At 44.2% G+C, this 17,096-nt stretch overlaps 1 protein-coding gene across 1 annotated transcript in view; it reads left to right on the top strand.

Moving 5' to 3' along the window:
- MEI1 (meiotic double-stranded break formation protein 1) overlaps nucleotides 1-17,096 on the top strand; it is a 39,242-nt gene that overhangs the window by 8,939 nt on the left and 13,207 nt on the right. Inside the window, exons 9-21 of the mRNA XM_055712579.1 lie at nucleotides 722-838; nucleotides 1,366-1,465; nucleotides 3,986-4,120; nucleotides 4,639-4,753; nucleotides 6,298-6,413; nucleotides 7,478-7,619; nucleotides 9,039-9,150; nucleotides 9,771-9,831; nucleotides 11,050-11,147; nucleotides 11,942-12,116; nucleotides 12,227-12,374; nucleotides 12,940-13,212; nucleotides 16,286-16,451. Of these exons, the coding sequence (XP_055568554.1) occupies nucleotides 722-838; nucleotides 1,366-1,465; nucleotides 3,986-4,120; nucleotides 4,639-4,753; nucleotides 6,298-6,413; nucleotides 7,478-7,619; nucleotides 9,039-9,150; nucleotides 9,771-9,831; nucleotides 11,050-11,147; nucleotides 11,942-12,116; nucleotides 12,227-12,374; nucleotides 12,940-13,212; nucleotides 16,286-16,451 (1,758 nt within the window). The remainder of the gene's footprint in view (nucleotides 1-721; nucleotides 839-1,365; nucleotides 1,466-3,985; nucleotides 4,121-4,638; nucleotides 4,754-6,297; nucleotides 6,414-7,477; nucleotides 7,620-9,038; nucleotides 9,151-9,770; nucleotides 9,832-11,049; nucleotides 11,148-11,941; nucleotides 12,117-12,226; nucleotides 12,375-12,939; nucleotides 13,213-16,285; nucleotides 16,452-17,096) is intronic.

The following is a 17,096-nucleotide window of genomic DNA, read 5'->3' on the forward strand; positions in this document are numbered from 1 at the left end:
ATGTGTGTGGTGGCCATTTTATACCAGTAAAAATAGCCAAAGTGATTTTAGGAATAGAAGAAAGTTAAGTTTTCAACTGAAAGTATAGAAGTAGCTGTCAACAGGCAGAATGGAGTTTCCACAGCAAGAATTTGCACAAGTCCTTGAGGTCAAGCTTCTTCTCGCAGGACCTTGGATATGAGCTTAGACAGCCTGAGGTTCCATCTTGTACCACTAAATATTGTAAGTTTGCACAGAATTTGGTCTAGGATTTAGCTTTATAATGTAGCTGTGGGAGATGGTTTATTATTTTTTTGTAATCCCAAAAGATAGAAATGCTTTCATTTTACAAATTTTTGGGGAGATGTAAAAATTTCAAGGAAAAAGAGATCACTGCATCTGTAGTAAAGCTTGCTTTGTGGCTTTTCATTTGTGCCAAGGGCTAGAGCCACAATTTAGCTCCTGCCTGCTGAGTTTCTGCTGTGAAGACACTTGCCTGCGGGAGTCTGCTCTCCACTCACCTTATTTTGAAGACTAGCATACCACCAAGCATCCAGTCCGTTCTCCTTGCCTGCTATTTCATAACGCAAGCATTCTCCACGTGGCTGTTGTTACACTTCCTTGTTTCCTCTCCTTCCTCTGCTCTGCTTTGTTCTAGGAGCAACTGTGCTATGCTATGAGCAGACTACCTCTTAACAGGGTGACCTTATTTGTGTGTGTGTGTGTGTGTGTACATTTGCAGAATTCCTGTTTGAATGTCTCTCATGCAACAGTGAAATTCTCATCTGGTCGGTGTATTGCTGTCTGCTCCTCCTAACTGAAGAGCACCTTTTCTTCTCAAAGTGTCACACAGTCTATGGTAAGTCATCAACCTTTCTGACAGAGTGACTGCAGTAATGCTGTGAGCATTTGTTGTGCTTCTAGCTGAATTTCAACACTTTATACACAATCACAATTTCCAGCCAGGATGGGTAAAGGACTGAAAATGAGTACCTTTCAGACATGTTTGTGATGTGCAACATAGCTTGGATTTACAGTGCCACTATCCTGATGAGTTCCTGATAAGCCTGCATTCATTATAATAACCAGTTATCATGACCAACACCGCCTAAGTTACTATTAGGTGTTTCTGTGGATAGGCCAAGAGTAGATTTAGTAAGAAAGGCTAAATTCTTTCCTTTATTCTGGACCTACCTCCAGCAGTGGAGGTTGGCACCCATTATCAGGGAGTTGAGTGAACACTCAGCAGTTTTGGGCAGTTGTTTCTGTCAGTGGCTCAGGGAATAATTGTTCAAATCTTCCTTCTTTTTTAAAATTATTTTTGCTTCCATCTTCAAATTTGGAGTGTTAAAAGCCCTCTCTGTGACTTCTCTTGAACGTGTGCAGGTATTGAATCTCTGGTGAGGAGTCTGCAAGATGTCCTGCAGCTGAACAATGTGGAGTTGCACAAACAAGGGCTCCAGCTCTTCACTGAAATACTGAAACGGTAAGGGAGTACCACCATCAGGCTTGCACAGGCAGAGTTTGGTGCCCCAGAGTGGAGGCTGTGGTGCTTTTGCTTTTTAAGGTTTTTGTCTGAGACCAAATATCTACACCCTCAGAGCCCTTGTGTTTGAAAGATGTTGCTGAACAAATGCATTTCCCTTATTCTTGTGAAGATGGGCCTGGTGGTTGTCTCCAAAGGTCCCAGCTTGTCCTCTTTGCACATGTATCCACCAGGATATCTGCCTCTTCCTGCTTCCTTGTCAGTCTGGGAGGTGAAATCTCCTTTCAGCTGTAGATCAAGCAAGAGGGAAGGCTAGGAAAGTCCAGGCATATGTGAGCACGCCAGCTCCTGCGAAGTGTGCCTCTGACAAAACGGAGCATGCAAATTCCGTGGCTTCTAGTCTTGTATCATCATCTGAGCTAAATTCAAACAGCAAAAACAAATTCTAGGATGAAATATTAATGTATTCTGTCACTTTTTTCCTCTTGTTTTCTGCTAAGGAATAACATACCCTGTCTTGTTTTTCTTCTGTGCTTCCTGTTCTTGCCTCTATGATCTTGTTCCTGTCCTGTCATGCCAGTGACAGTCTTGTTTTTGCCACTTTGTTCCCCCAAGAGAGCCCTTGAGCTAAATTTTGGAAATGTCATAGTCAATTTTTCTAGCAATGTCAGGGTAAAAAGAAGGAAAAGCAGCAGTGCTAGAACAGTGGGATGATGGCAGTGTGGGATCTGTCAAAAAGAGAAACCAGGATGTGGGAAACACTAATTACAGCATTTATGCTTGTAAAACAAAGAGAATGCTCTATGCAATTACTCTCATTTTCTAGCACACCCATTCTGTTTCTCTGAGCTTTGCCTTAGAAATGTTTTATTTAAAACTGTTTCATAGTGGGGAAAGGGATCTCATCCTGGAACTTTTCCTCTTGGTTTTTCCTTGCAGCTGCATTCTCTTCTGTAAGTGAGCCCTACACTGAGGTGTTGTTCAAGCAGGCCGTACTGTTCCTCTTGGCAGTACGTCAGGAATGGTGGGTAGCACTCTCTGGAGTGCTCCTTGTCCCTCCCAGCACAACCAGAGTGGCAGGCACAGTTCAGGGCCCGAAGACGAGAGGCTGCAGGAAGCTGCAAGAGTGCTGCCTCTCATACTTTTCTCCCAGATCCCAAAGACATCACAGTGCACCATATTGCAAGTGGGTTTGTGCCTCTTGAATGAGTCAGCAATACTCCTCCATCCCTTCCTCCCTGCATGAGTCAGTGAAGACTTATTTTTTTCCCCTGATGTGTTTAATTCAGAAGGTCAGTAATTAAAGAAAGGAAATACATAGGATTAATAGAATTACAGTATAAGTTGAAATAATTTGGAAGTTCAGCACATCACTTATGGCTTGGGCCAGAGGCTGCCACTGGTGCCCAGGTACCAAAAGGCCTTTTCCTTGCCTTGTCAACATCACAGCTTTTTCCTCACAGCAGAACGTGAGGTGACTGCCAGGCTGAGTTTGATCCCACTGAGTGACTAAAAAGAATGGTTCTGCCTTTGTTCACACTTTACTCTAAAGCTGAGCTACTGGTGTAATTTCTACTGAAGTATACTTTCTTCTTCCATTTGCGCATGGGAGCATGTGCTCCTAGCTTGCTTTAATCAGGCACGTCTGTGAAAACGGAATAACAGGGGGAGTACTTTTGGGTCCCAAGTCTGGCCCCTGTCATGCTGTGCTGCTTTTCTTGCTTTACTTCAGAGAGGCCCTCTGGCAGGCTGTTAGTGCCTCTTGTCTGCATGTGGCTGCCTGTCTTTGCCCTGCCTTCCCAACTGTACCCAACTTGCCAGTAACCAAATGAGCATACTCTGCCATTTGCACAGCTCTGTCCAATAATGGGATTAATGGCTTGTCATCCTTCCATGCTCTTGTGCTGAATGCTCAAAGGTGTTGAGCCACAAAGTGATCAGATGAGCAAAATGCTCACTATCAAGAAGAATTGTCAAAACAGTTGGATTGTGTTTATTTTTCTGATTACTTTCCAAGTTCATAAAAGTCCCTGTCCTTCTGGCAGCATATGGCATTAGAAGTGCTACAGGACTGTGAGAGAAGCTATTCTTGTGGCACCATCCTTGTTCTAGGATGGTAGTGGTTGCTTGTTTACTCATAAATATGAATTGCCAGATGAACCTGCAAATGCCAGAGCAGATGGCCTCAGCGTAAAGTCCTAGGCAGAGAGATCACTGTATTTTGCAAAGCCTGTTTTTCTTGTGCTTTTCACATCAGTGTTTGGTGGTACAGTCACACAGTTATCCAGGCTGTGGGTTTTTTTCATCATAGTAGGGCTCCAGACCTGCTGAAGTTCACTCTTTGTAGCATACCCTCCACCTGCTCAAGTTTGAGACTACCTCCTTGAGAGCAGCTGGCTCTGAATACTGAAAACCATGGGTGGAACCACATGGCTCAACTGTCCATTTGGGGAAATGAGGAGAGGGCGCTACAGTCACTTTGACATTATTCTCCTTGCTTACTCTGTTTCTTCTTCACAGGCAACCAGTGGAAATCAAATTATTCACAAACCGAGGTGTATGTATAGAAGCCATTGATGTTTTGATGGAGATGGTGAACTGCCCTGTGCTTGAGGTGGTTGTGGAGGCTGTGAGAGCTGTGGCAGCTTTCCTGAGGTAGGCAGGAAAGTATTTGCAGGCTTTTCTTCAGATAGGTATGTTGCTACCATGTTGGGCTGTGTGGGTGAGTGTGCTCTGCAGTGGGACTTCTGGCTGAGACAGGCGTGGGTACAGCACAGCTAGCTTCCCATCCACCTCAGAAGGCTGCCAGGGCAATGAAGGTGTGGTAGGCAGCAAGTTACTGCAGCAAGGACCTGGCATCCCAGCCAGGCTTGTACTGTGGCTGCTGTGGCTTTGTCACTCTGCACCCCATCTGGATAGGTGAGAACAAGCATAGGACTGTCCATATGCCTCATGACTAGTAGGAGTGGACAGTGAATGCAGCGAGGGTGTGTTTGGGCGCACATGTGAATGAAGGCACCGTTCAGATACTGTGACCTTAGTATGCTGTGCTGGAGAGAAGTGGCAATGGCATATTACTGTCAGAAGAGCGGTTATTTCTGCTGGTGTTGCCTTGCCAGGTGGAATGTCCTCAGCGAGGAATGTGCATGCTGTCTTTCTCTCCCCTTGTTCAGGAAGGACCACCTGAGCTCCCCTCCTGTCCCATATGAAGAGCTGCAGAAGCTGCTGGAGGCAGCGCTGAAGCGATGTGCTGAGCTTTCCCCACCACAGAGTAGCAAGAGGCATGCAGTAAGTCAAAGGTTGTTGCTGCTAGTTGGTAGGACCAAGCAAGACAGGGATGATCCTCCTGGCATGCTATGTGGATATTGTATATATATTCTGTCCCTTTAGCCTGTGGCTGTTGGGCTCTCTGGTGTTTCTTCTGATCCTCATGCCTTGAGATGGTACCAATCTTCGTCTTAGAAGTAGCTGAAGATGGATGCTGGTGAATGTTGTCTTTCTAAATAAAGGAAGATTGTGGAGCACCACTTGAGCACGCTGCTCTCTTTATGTCTCCAGTACTCCAAAGTCATTTGAACTTTCCTTTCTTCAGGCCCCCACCTTGTCGGCTGCATCAGTCTATCTATTTTTTTGGCAATGAACATCTCTTGCTATGCCTTCAGACCAAGACAGTCATCCTATATGCACTGTGATCCCTCAGCAAGGGAGCTGTTAGCCACAATTTGAACTGCAAATCCTTTCCTGTTCCTGGAATACGTAGCTAGTGTGATGTGCTGCTGGGACTTAACACAGTTCTGAGGAGAGCCACCATTACAGATGGCTAGTGAAAAGACAAGGGCTGAGCCTTCTTGTTCTAGGCTTATAGCCATGTAGGTTTAGATTGTATGTCTGTAATGGCAAAAGCATCTTGCTGGAGTACCAGAGCTCCAAATGCCTGATGAACTGTCTTCGGGCCCAAGCTCTGTGGTACCAGATGTCTGTTTTCTCTGCTTGGAGATGGCAGAACTGTGTTCTGCCCCATAGGCAGATGTTGGTCAGTTTGCACACACACAGAACTTAGTGTCCAATTCAGAATAAGGAGTTTCACAGGAAGGAAGTTAGGCAGGCAGTAAGGACATCCAGGCTGTCTTTAAAGGGAGAAAAGGGGAAATGATTCTAAGGTATCAGCATCAAATGGAGAGGAGTTAGTTCTGAACTGCTAGGCACCAATGTGTAGCCGTGCCCTCCCTTTGGCAGTATTTGGAGGAGACCACTGCAACCGGTTAAGGCTTAAAGGCAGATTATGAGTTCCAACTGGTTCCCAGTTTGAGAAAATGATTAACTGTGACGCTGCAGTTGGCTTCTGGCTGAACTCAGTAGGATGCTGTGTGGGAACAAGAGCTGGTACATGGATAGCTGCTTACAAATCTGAGCCACAGTAGAGAACTTCCAAGATTTCAGTGCTAAGCAAAGACAAGAACTGTTCAGCGTTGTTGAAGAGTAATTGGAAGAAACAAAATTTAAAAATTTAAAAAAATATGAAGTTTTCCCAGAAGAGTTTGAAGCTCCATTAGCTGAGCTGTTTAAAATTCAGATTAGACCAAACCATGGCAATAGAGACTGTAAAGACAAGGCAGTGTAGAACTAGTAACTATAACTCTGTCCTCCCTAGGAAGAGCAGAACTTCTCTCTAACCCTGCCTTCCCTGGGGAAAGCACAATAGTTAAAAAACAGTTATGTGAAACAAGTGAGTGAAGTGAAATCTGTTGTTCCTCATGTTGGTGGTATGGAAGAAGAAAGCTATTTTTTCCAATAGTGAACATAAGATTTTGAAGACTTTTTCCTTTTAACAGGATGATCTATTCTCAGTGTCTCAGAGTCACTCAGCAAACAGAAATCTCAGCAGAGTCCCTCAGAGACAGGGCTGGCTCTTGCTCAACACCCTGGAAAGTTTCAGAAATGCTTGCAGGTGAGGACAAGTTGGAGGTGGGCAGGTGGGTGGTGGGTGTGTGTGTCCATGTCCGTCCATCCTTCTGTCCTTGTAATTGAGTTCCTCTACCCCACCCCATCACTGAAATATCACACGTGAGTTCAGTGCATGGCACTTGCCAGTAAAACAACAGAAGGAGGGATATATTGTGATAGTGAACATTTTGTGACACCTGTATGTATCTCCCAAGAAATTTGCCTGGGACCTCTCAGTTTATGTCACATCTTTGGCCTTGGAGGAACTGCTTGAAAATTAGCTCAGACTACTGAAGATAGGAATTGTTGGAAGCTATGCGTGAAACCACATTTCTGTGCCCTGGGGTATGTGGTCTCACTGCCAGAGGGGATTAACCATTTAACAAATGTGTATCTGCTCCAGATGCTGGCCTTGGATTTGCTCGTCTGTGACCTGTTACTGCAAGAGGGTTTATAGGCTCCAACTTTTCCTGTTTTGCTGGATGGGAGCTATCTGTCACCCTTAGCTGCACAGCAGATGGTGGTAGTTGAGTTTGTGTATGAATCCAGATCTGTTGTTAGGGAAGTCTGGCCAACATAGTTATTTTGCTTTGCATCATTTGCATTTGGCTTGGCTGAGATAATTTGGTTAGAAGCAGGTGTCCCTGTCTGCACTGACCCAGTGTCTTGGGGTGATGTTAGGGGGCACTTGGGTTCTGTCACAGTTTTTAGATCAGCTGAATGGTTCCCTGGCTGATTTTTACAAGGTTTGCTTTATTGTGCTCCAGGCACTCTGGCCTGGCTGAGAACCTCTAATCTTGCCACACTAGGGCGTCCTACAGCAGATGCTTTCTACACAGAAGCTAAGTCTTCCTTTCCCAACTTGTACTGTTGTGCAACATTGCTGACTTCTATAGCTTCACTCAAGAGGTCTTTTGGTGTGATTGCCAGATTCCTGTGTTTCTAACCCATCAGGTGTTTATGGGGTCCTTAATGGTGAAAGTTGTGATGAAAATGTAGTATCTCCTGACTTCCTTTACAGAGTGAGGAGGATTCTTCTCTCCTCTGGTATGTACTATGTGTTTGTAGGTTAGCAGTGGAATTCCAGAGTGACTTCATGGCCCAGGAGAATGCTTTCACTGCTCCCAACTCTGAGAGCAAGGACACACTGAACAACTTTTCGGAATTCCTGTTGAGGATTTGTGACAGTCTTTGCATCCCTGTGGTCACGGTAAGGTTTCTTTTGAACTTGGTCTATCCCTTGGGTACCTGGAAAGGTGCTTTCAGGCACCAAGAGTGGGTTGCACAAGTGTTTTTTGGGGAAGAGAGCATGTAGAATAAACCAAGAACAGTTGTGGCATTTGCCACCTTTCCACAGCCAAATGTGGCATTATATAGTTCATGTAAAATGGGAGTGTACGGTTTCAGAGGGTGGAGAAATTCCTAAATGTAGATGGCAGTGTCTTTCTTCAGACTGTGCAGTCCCCATAGCTACCTGCTATGCTATATAATCCATGGCAGCTCTGGATGTTGCAGAAAATGAAGAGCACCTGAACTGTTCTTTCCCCTTCTGCCACTTTTTCAAAACTTGCCTGTGTCCTGGAAAGCAGCAGTATTTGCACCTGCAATTTCATTTTCATGCTTCTTTCCAGAAGATACTGGTAAGCCTGCCTAGTCTACACAGCAAGGGCAGTGCTAAGCATTGTGCCTCACTAAGGCAAGGGACATGGTTTAAAAGCCACTGTGGAGAGTCACATGTGCTTTAGTGTTTCATACAGACCTGTCACTAAGACACACTGAGCAGAATTTTCAAAACAGCGGGACTCTGGTTGTGGTTCCAAATGTTGAGTAACTTTTGCTTGTGCTTTGCCACAGGTTCAGATGTATGGATTCTTGCAGTTGTTGGGAACTTGGGAGATATTTTGTTCTGTATTTTCTTAATCAGTCTCTTGGTAGGCAGCTGCAGTGTCATTGCTGTTCTCCTCCCTGAAGGGAGGGTGCAGTGCATGTCCAATTTGGCAAAGTGATTTTTGTTTTTTTGCCAAAGTTTTGGCAAGTCAGTGTGCTGTTTCTTGTTCATTGAACTTGGGTAAAAATTAATGGACTGTGAGAATAGTGTCCAGTGACCTTGTACATGAATGAGTTGAGTCGTTCTGTTCTAAACAGTTTAGGGCTGGACTCTGCAGAGACCTGAAACACCTGTGTTTGCTACTGCTCAATAAAATGCTGAAGCACAGGTGTTAAGTGTTACTGAAGTCAGCTGCACTTAAGCATATGTAGCACTGGAGAGGTAGCCATCTGGCCTGTAAGAGCAGTTACTTCCAGGGCAATATGGGCAGTAATGTCAGTTGCTGTGCATTAAGGCCTAACTGGTTGCCAGCTGGAATAGGAAGAAGTTTCTTGTTTGATGTAATGTCTTGCAGAGTTAGCAGCACAGCTCATGAAGTTGGCAGAGGGAAGTGTTAGTTGCTTTCAAAGTGCTCTGTAAGCCTGTGTACTTGCTGCCAGGCATTTTGGTAGAAGAACCGTTAACTCCATAACTGTTCGGATTTATAAATCTATCTTTCTGCACAGGCAGGAGGTTAGAATAAAGCTGCTGCTTTCAGTATTTATTGCATATCATGCACCTGATCTTTTCTTCTTTCCACAGAAATACCTGGAAAGGGCTGTCAGCCCATCAATAATGGAGGTTTTCCTCTCAGCACTTAATACCCTCTTTACAGTGGTGCCAAACATGCGGAAAAAGTTCTCTAAAAAGCTGGGTATGGGGGTAGTGTGGGATCATGTTCTCTGTGCTCTTAACTGATGGAACTTGCTGCTACTGCATATTACTGGGGCAATGAGCTTAATGAGACTTTATGTGGAAGATTATATTACATGTTTATATGAGTAAGAATAGAGTGCACAGTCATGTTCAGCAGGTTGAAAAAGTTATTTGGTCTAACAGTGATGATAGGACAGATTTTATTTTAGATAAGTAAGTTGTCAGCTTTACCATTCCTTCTGGAATATTCAAAATTGGCTGCCCCTGTACACAGGGATTATGCTGGAATTGTTGGTGGGATTTTACTATGTAGAAATCCTATTTATTCTGTGTATTCCTTACTCTGTGCACATCAGAGAGGTGATGTAGAGAATTCCTCTATTCCAAATACATTAAGCTGGCAAATCTTTCCTTCTCATCCTGAGAAAACAAATGAATCTCAGCTACTCCCCTCCAAACCAAACCTGGAGTAGTTTGCTTTGGGAGAGAAAGCCTATGTATTCTTACTGAGATGGTCTGCTCTATTCACCAGGTTTGCATGGAGATGTGTGGGGATGGTTATAGGACCTGCCTACTCTTTTCCCTTGTCATACATGTTCTGTCTTGCTTTCTGTCTAGCATCCTCCTCCTTCATCCGACTGACTCTGGAACTGAAGGCCAGATTTTGCTCTTTACAAAGGTATTGTGATTTGTGTATTGTGAGTGAGTTGAAAATTTCCAGATAGGAAAGCAGATCATGCCTTATCTAATGCACCTGATGAGGCAATATGGGAGGCTGAAAGACCCAAGAGTGGTTGTATTTCTGCAAAATGTAGATGGTAACTAACAATGGCAAAGCTGAGCGTGGGAGAAGGGAGAAGCAGTTGGGAAGGGGCAGGTGGATTTACACAGCATTGTGAGAATTCTGTGCTCTATCATGAGCCGTGCAGAGAGAGACAAAGTAGCCTGACTTTGGAGTAGTCAGATCAGTGGGAGTTTTGAAAAGATGTAACAGCAGCATCAGTTCCATCTGAACTCTGGCTTCCTAGGCACATATACCACTATATTTGTTCCTTGTGGTGTTGTAACATGTAAGAAATGTGACGGAGAAGGAAGACTTCAACAGCATACATTGCAAAGGGTCTTCTGTATCAGTGGCTATGTTGAGGAGCACCTGAGGAGACTCTCTGGGGGTCTGCAGAGATGTTTTACCTCCTCTTTCCTGTGACTGCACCTCATTAAAAGAGTAAACAAAATATACAGCACCCCTAGTCCAGGAACTTAGAGTGGGGAGATTTACGCCTGTGAATGGTTGTGTGTGGGGAGTGATCTAGGCCTCTGAATACAGTAGTGTGGAGTACCAAGGGTTACAGAGTGAAGATATTTGGTTATGCCCTGTTCTGCAAGGAAATCATTGGAGAAGAGAGAAGTACCTGGAAATAGAGCTGTTCTCACCCTTTTAGTTAATGTTTTTGCATTCTTCATTGTTCATCGCTGGAAACATGATTGCTACAAAATCTCCTTACTGGTGTTTGCCGGTGGAATTGAGTATGGGGAGGCACCCTCAAACACCTCCCATTCCCTGCAGTGTTAGGAGTCCTGCCCTTACAGGACTCCCTGTATATACCAGGTGTGATGATTTTGAGAGTACCCCACCATATTCATATTGTCCCAAGGTATGCAAACACATTCACTGTTGTTACCATGCACACCCACCACATATGTGAGCTGAATGTCGTTAGGAGCTCCTCATTTTCCTGGAAGCCCAGTTTGGCTCCTGGAGTCTTTCTGTGATGGGGCAGGTGCTTGTATGTGGTCATTCAGTAAACTGAGGTTCTGGCAGACAATGTGTGATATTAGAGATATGAAGAGGATGTTTTTAGCCTTCTTCACTGTATATTTCTGCTCTTCTTCACAGTAACCCTGCCTTGAATCAGGCCTGTTCCAGCTTCCTCTGCAGCTTGTGCCTGAGCCTTTACTCTGCCACAGTGAAGGAAAGAACTTCTTCTCAGGAGGGCAAGTGTGGGGAAAGAGACAAATTGCTTCATTTAGTTTGAGACCCTGCCACCCTCTATTTAGGCAATAGGTGCAAAAATAATAATAATAATAATAAAAGACAAAGGAAGAGGGAATGGAGGATACACATAAGCTCTATCTAGAAATATAATTTTTTTTCCCCAGCTTTTTTTTTAAGCTGGTCCAGCAAGGAAGTAACACTCAGAGAGTGCCTTTTGAAGAGTTTGGAACCCTACCTGAAAGAATGTGTTTCATCTGCCTATCGTTTTGGTTACGTGGTGACATTTATTAGCAGAACTGTGCATGGCTTAATTGAAACAATATTACTTGCCACATAGTCACCCATATCTGCAGATTAAGGTCATTTTTTCCTCAGGCATACTCTATAAAGATTTCCTGTCTATACTGTTAACTTTCCATAATAAGTAAGTCCCTAATGAATGAGATGAAAGTTTCTGCATCACAAAAGCCACTTTTCCCAGTGGCAGTGATTGTTCACCATACAGGCAGCATCAGCAAAGACCTGGGAACCTCAGACAGAAATGTCTTTTCATCATTAAAGCCAGCTCTGTTACATCAGGTCTCACATCTCCATTCATGCCAAATCAGAGAGGTGCGCTTGCTGTATGCAGGTTGTGGGGTAGTAGGTTGGCTTTGATATTTCTTACATCAGGAGCTTCCCTAATTTAATGTGCTTGAATTAGGGCAGGCAGATGTTTCCACCCCTCTGTTCCACCCTGCTTTGTCATAGACATTCCTCACTTCCTGCCTGCTCATATTAGTTTTATTTCTAGAGCAAGAGATATCTGAGCTCCTGCAGAAGGGTCTGCCTCAATTAAACTACACCATTGCTGAAAGCCTTCTCCTCCTGGCTGAAACCCCTGAGCCCTTCTCTTTGGATCAGTCTCTTTGCAGCCACCAGCACTGCTTCATACTACTCTTATACTTTGCCTACACCGTTGGGGACAGGTGAGCCAAGAGTATACAAGGCAAGTGGTTTTGTGACCATTACGTATCATGTATTGGAGGGTAAGGCATCCCTAATGTTATTGATTCCACTCCAACCTCCTTGAACGCAGGTTTGTCCCAGATGCAGAATTATTTTTAGCCATAAGAAATTTCCTCCTGTCAGCCCAGGACCATGGAGACTGTCCCCCTCCATACATACTCAGAGCTGCACTTTACCTCCTTGCTGCCTGTCAGGACAAAGACAAAGCCCTGGACATGGTAAAAGAAGATTTCGTTGCTACCTCTTGGGCTCTTTTTGTTAAAGCTAAAGTTTCTCCCCACTCCCATCAACCTTCTTGCAGAAAGTATTTTGACGTAGGTGGTGAGTGGTGAATGAGTGAAGAGTGTGCAGTGCATCTGCACTCTGGGAAGTTAACTATGAAAAGCCACTAGGGAATATAGATTTGACTGAATAAACTTGTGTATGTGTGGGAAGTGTAAATGCATTGGATAGGCTATGAATTCACGTATGGAATATAATACATTTCATAGCTTCAGTCTCCTGAACACATCTACAGCCTCTGCAGCAGGTTTTGTAGTGTTCCCATATGGCTGTTTGCTGCTGCACAGCTTTGAGTGCTGTACAAAGCCTACAAGTTCCTTAGCCTTTGTGATGCAAATAGGCTTCACAAAATTATGTTTAACTGATACATTTGTCTACTTAAAAGGCAGTGTGACTGTTTCTCAGAGTAAACTCTCATCACTTCAGCTTTTTGATATTCAGTATCTAGTGATTGTTTTGTTCTCTCTCCCCCTCCCCCTTTCCCTCCCCTGCACTTACCAGAGGTCGTTGTGTGCCATAAGGAGGATCCTGGATAATCTTCCAGATCTGAGCTTGGTCTATGTCCATTGCCCTCTCCTGCTGAAATTCTTCCTGCACTACCCTGAGCTTATGGGGAGATTTGGACGCCAAGTCCTTCAACTCTGGTTTTCTTGGGGAGACTGCAAGCAACCTGAGACTGAAGAAGCTGGTTTTGGTGTGTCTGATCAGCTGAACAGTGTTAACCTGGTACTTCCCATTCTGAAGAGCAATTCCAGCATTTTACTTATTTTACTGGTATGTGACTTTCATAAGGACAGGCTACTACCCTGGCCCTGATTTAGGGGACTTTTTGGTTCCTAAAGCTCTTAGTGTTGTTATGAGGCCAAGGAGTCTGCTAGAAGGGCTTCCACCTCCTGGGGAAGCCTGGTATGGAAAGTGGGACTGTGTATGTGTGTTAGCTCTTTCTCTGTCATCCATCCACTGTGTTAGAGAGGGATCTTTAGAGAGTTTGGGAAGGGATCTGATGGGTGTTGCTAATGTACGCCATGAAAAACCCTATTACTTTCTCTATCCAGATACACAGTTTGGTACTCCAGATTCTTCTGTCAGCCTTTCAGGAAGCTGTTTTGCTAATGGGAGCAATGGTTTACTACTGGTAGATGAGAAGGGTATGACAAACAAAGAACTTTGAAAAAGCAGGGTGCAGAGAACAAGTCTTGAAGGCACAGCTTTCTGTTTGCTTGGGAGTTTAATCTTGTTTGGTTTTGACTGGAGAGTCTTGTCAGAGATTTTTGCAGTACTCTTGAGTTTTCAGGACTGCAAGTAGCACGTTTTATTGCTCTTAAAAGACAAAATAAAAAACTTGGGACAGGGAAAATTAATCAGTGCAGGGGAGAAGGGGGCCTTGAAGTAGCAGGACTAGTATGTTTGCCTTTAGCTGGTATAATAAGCTCTGTTAACTTATGTAATGATGACAGAATCCAGGTCCTGACAGCTGCTCAGAGGCCTTCTCTCACTTCCACCTTTCCCACCTGCCCTGTCACCCCTCCCTGTCAGTGGCCACTTGTCCCATGACTGTTCAGCCAGTCACATAGTAAATACCTGCTAACATTTCCACACAAGACCACAAGATTTGCCTGTTAAGGACAAAAGCTAAGAGCTGTGATGGTTCTTCTCTAGTCTGTTAGAGAAATTAAAACTATGTATCATTGAGAATAGAAACCCATGTCAGCAGACAGTGAAGAAACGAGGCTTGATTCTGAGTGGATTCCCATCGGGCATTACAGACTGGCATGTATTTTTCCTGATCTAAGAGGCTATGAAGTAAATTTCAGTATCTCAGGTTACTGAAATGGCTGACAGGAGGGCTTTTGCATAGGGCAAGATCCCTTTCGCAGTTAGGGTGATACTGCAGAGTAGGTAGCAACATTCAGGCATTTGATACCATTGCAGAGCATTAGTAAAAGTGATCAATGAGTTGACATTATCAGTTAACTATGCTGTTACCTTTGGCAGTAGTTCTGGAACCTTTCACTCCATAAACTGAAGCAGATGTATACATCACAAGGCTGTCAATAAGCAAAAGAGAAACAGTGGCTCCTTCCCTGAATGGTACAGCATTCCTGCTTTCCCTTTACTGTCTTGCCATGTGCTCTTGCAGAAATAAATTAATTTAGCTCTGTCCTGATCTTTAAAGTGAGTTGCAATAAATCACAGGCTTTGACAATTCACCTTTCAGTTCGGGAAGAGCATAATCAATCTGAATTTAGATGGGCTAATAAAACAGTGCAATATCCTGGGATAAATATACTGGTAGATGTACAGAAAACTTATGAGGTGAATAACCTCAGCCTGAGAATGCACAAGTAAAATGGAAAGGCCTCTGCATGGTACAGTGAAACAAAACTGAATATCCTTCCAAGGATGATTTATTCACTTATCTGCTTTTAATAATTGTCTGGATTAGATAGAACAGATGGTTAGTGGCTTCTTCTGAGACCTTGAGCTTCTCAGTAGGAAGGAAGATGTTAATACAGTGATGCATTTTCCAGGACCAGGAAGGCTGTGGCCTTTGGTTAGTGCCATTTTGTGCTGTGTGTTCATCTTGGGGGGAATGTAGTCGTGATCACACACTGTCCCACTTGTCTTCATGCTCCAGATCTGAGCCACTCTTTTGGAGAATGGAGGTAGGCTGACTGACGTTAGGTTACATTCCTGAATGTTATATGGAGCAAATCTATGTCAGCAGAGCTGATTGTGCAGACGTCTCCCAGCCCGTTATTCCTGGAGGTCTCAGATATGGTCAAGAATCAGGCTCAGAACTAGAGAGGATTTTCTGGCACAGGCAACCTGTTCTTACCTTAACTGTTTTCCTTGGGTATGGGGTCCCACAGCTTTTTCCTCTCCATCATCCCAGCCTGGATGCATGACTACTGTGTGATAGGGAGAAGCCAGCTGGAAAACACAGTGGGCGGTTGTGGCAGGCTGTAGGCTTGGTTGCTGAGGCCAGTTTTCTGTTTACCTCTTTCAGCTGTACCATTTGCAGTGCGGTAGCCAGGACTACTCAGGGAGGAAAGGAAAAGTAGTGCTGACGAAATGTGTGTTGAGATGATCATACTATGTCAGCACCACCAGACATTTTCTGCCTAATCTTTATGGAAGTGCATCTGTACATCTGTGCAGGTGAATTTAATGTTAAACACCTTAACAACAGAACTATGCCCAAATTAAGGCTACTGGCTGTGGGATTCAGCGCAGAGACTCCAGACAGAGCTCTGTAGTCAAGAAGCATGCTCGTGGGCTGAACGTGGTGTACGTGACTCTTCCATTTTCCGTGACTGAGTGATTACTTGTCTGGTTTATGTACATATCGTGCAGTTTAGCTGTTATGTTGCTACTGCAGGTAGAAGGCTGCCAGCCTTTTGAAAATGAGTAACTGTGGACTGACTCACAAGCTTGATTTTAGGTAAGCATCTTCAATATGCAACCTGATTTTTCTAAACAACAAGGAGACCATAAGTGCCAGAGGCTCTGTGCTTTTGGAAACAGGGCACTAGCTTTAGGATTCCACTTGTCTAAAATCTTGACCTTAAATGTATGTTACCCCTAGAGTTGTGTGCTGGACAGGATTTACATAGTGAAATGCATCCTTTAAACGGAATATTACTCAGAGGTGCCTATTAGATGACAGTTCTTTATTCAGGCGACTGCTTTATTCAGTTCTCTATTTAATCAGAACATACTTAATCTGAATGGTGCTTTTATTAGGCTGTTTCCCAAGGCAGCAGATTAGCGTAACAGTATTAAATAGCAATGACTTCTGCCTAATCAGGGCAGAAAGGTCATGTGTGTTCTGCTTCCCTCACAGGACCTGGTCTGCTCAAGCTCTGTGGAGGTGGCTTGGAAGGTGTTGATGACTCTAAGGACCTTCTTGGAAAGAAATGAGGATGTTCTTGTCTGTGACCTCCTCCGGAGTCAGTTCCTTCAGATTCTGCAGCAGTTGCTGGTAGAGAGCAGCTCAGCCTCTTTACAAGGTGACCTCCGCTGTGACTTGGTTTTGCTGTAAGATCAACTAGCAGGGTAGATGGCTGAGGGGTTGCAGTCCAGGATAAATTGGTTTTGAACTGCTGATGTAGCTTCAGTACTCTTCTGCATGAGGAAATTTGCAGACAGAACTGTACTGTTTTAGTTTTCTTTTCCAGAGATTCTTATTTTGAAGTGAGAGTCTTTTTCTAATTTAGGTTATTCTGGCTTCAAACTGTGATTGTTAAATGAAGGCAAGGTTTTCTTATACTGCTGTAAGTGTTCAAGTGGAGAGTTGTGCTGGTAAATCAACTTGAACAGGGGTTCAACTGGTGACTGAAAAAGGTCCTCCTTTTTGCCTTTTCTGTGTGCAAGGTGTGCCTGAATACGCTGGGTTCCCAGGGCGCAGAGACCAAGGGAAGAGATAATTTGAATCTTTCATGATACTGATCCCCAAGCAGGAACCGTAGTATCACCAAATCTCATAATTCTATTAAATTTCTCAGAGCAGAGTTGCAACTGGGGGAAATCCCTCTGTTTTCCTTACTAGTCCTGGCTGTGGAGTTGGGACTGTTGTCCCATTGTGAAAGGTGCTGTGCAAAGCAGCCTGTGAGCATGAACTGAAAGAGCAAGCAGTGGTAGGATGTCCCTGCCCC

Source organism: Falco cherrug, chromosome 5 (assembly GCF_023634085.1).
Source record: "Falco cherrug isolate bFalChe1 chromosome 5, bFalChe1.pri, whole genome shotgun sequence".
Classification (NCBI taxonomy): domain Eukaryota; kingdom Metazoa; phylum Chordata; class Aves; order Falconiformes; family Falconidae; genus Falco; species Falco cherrug.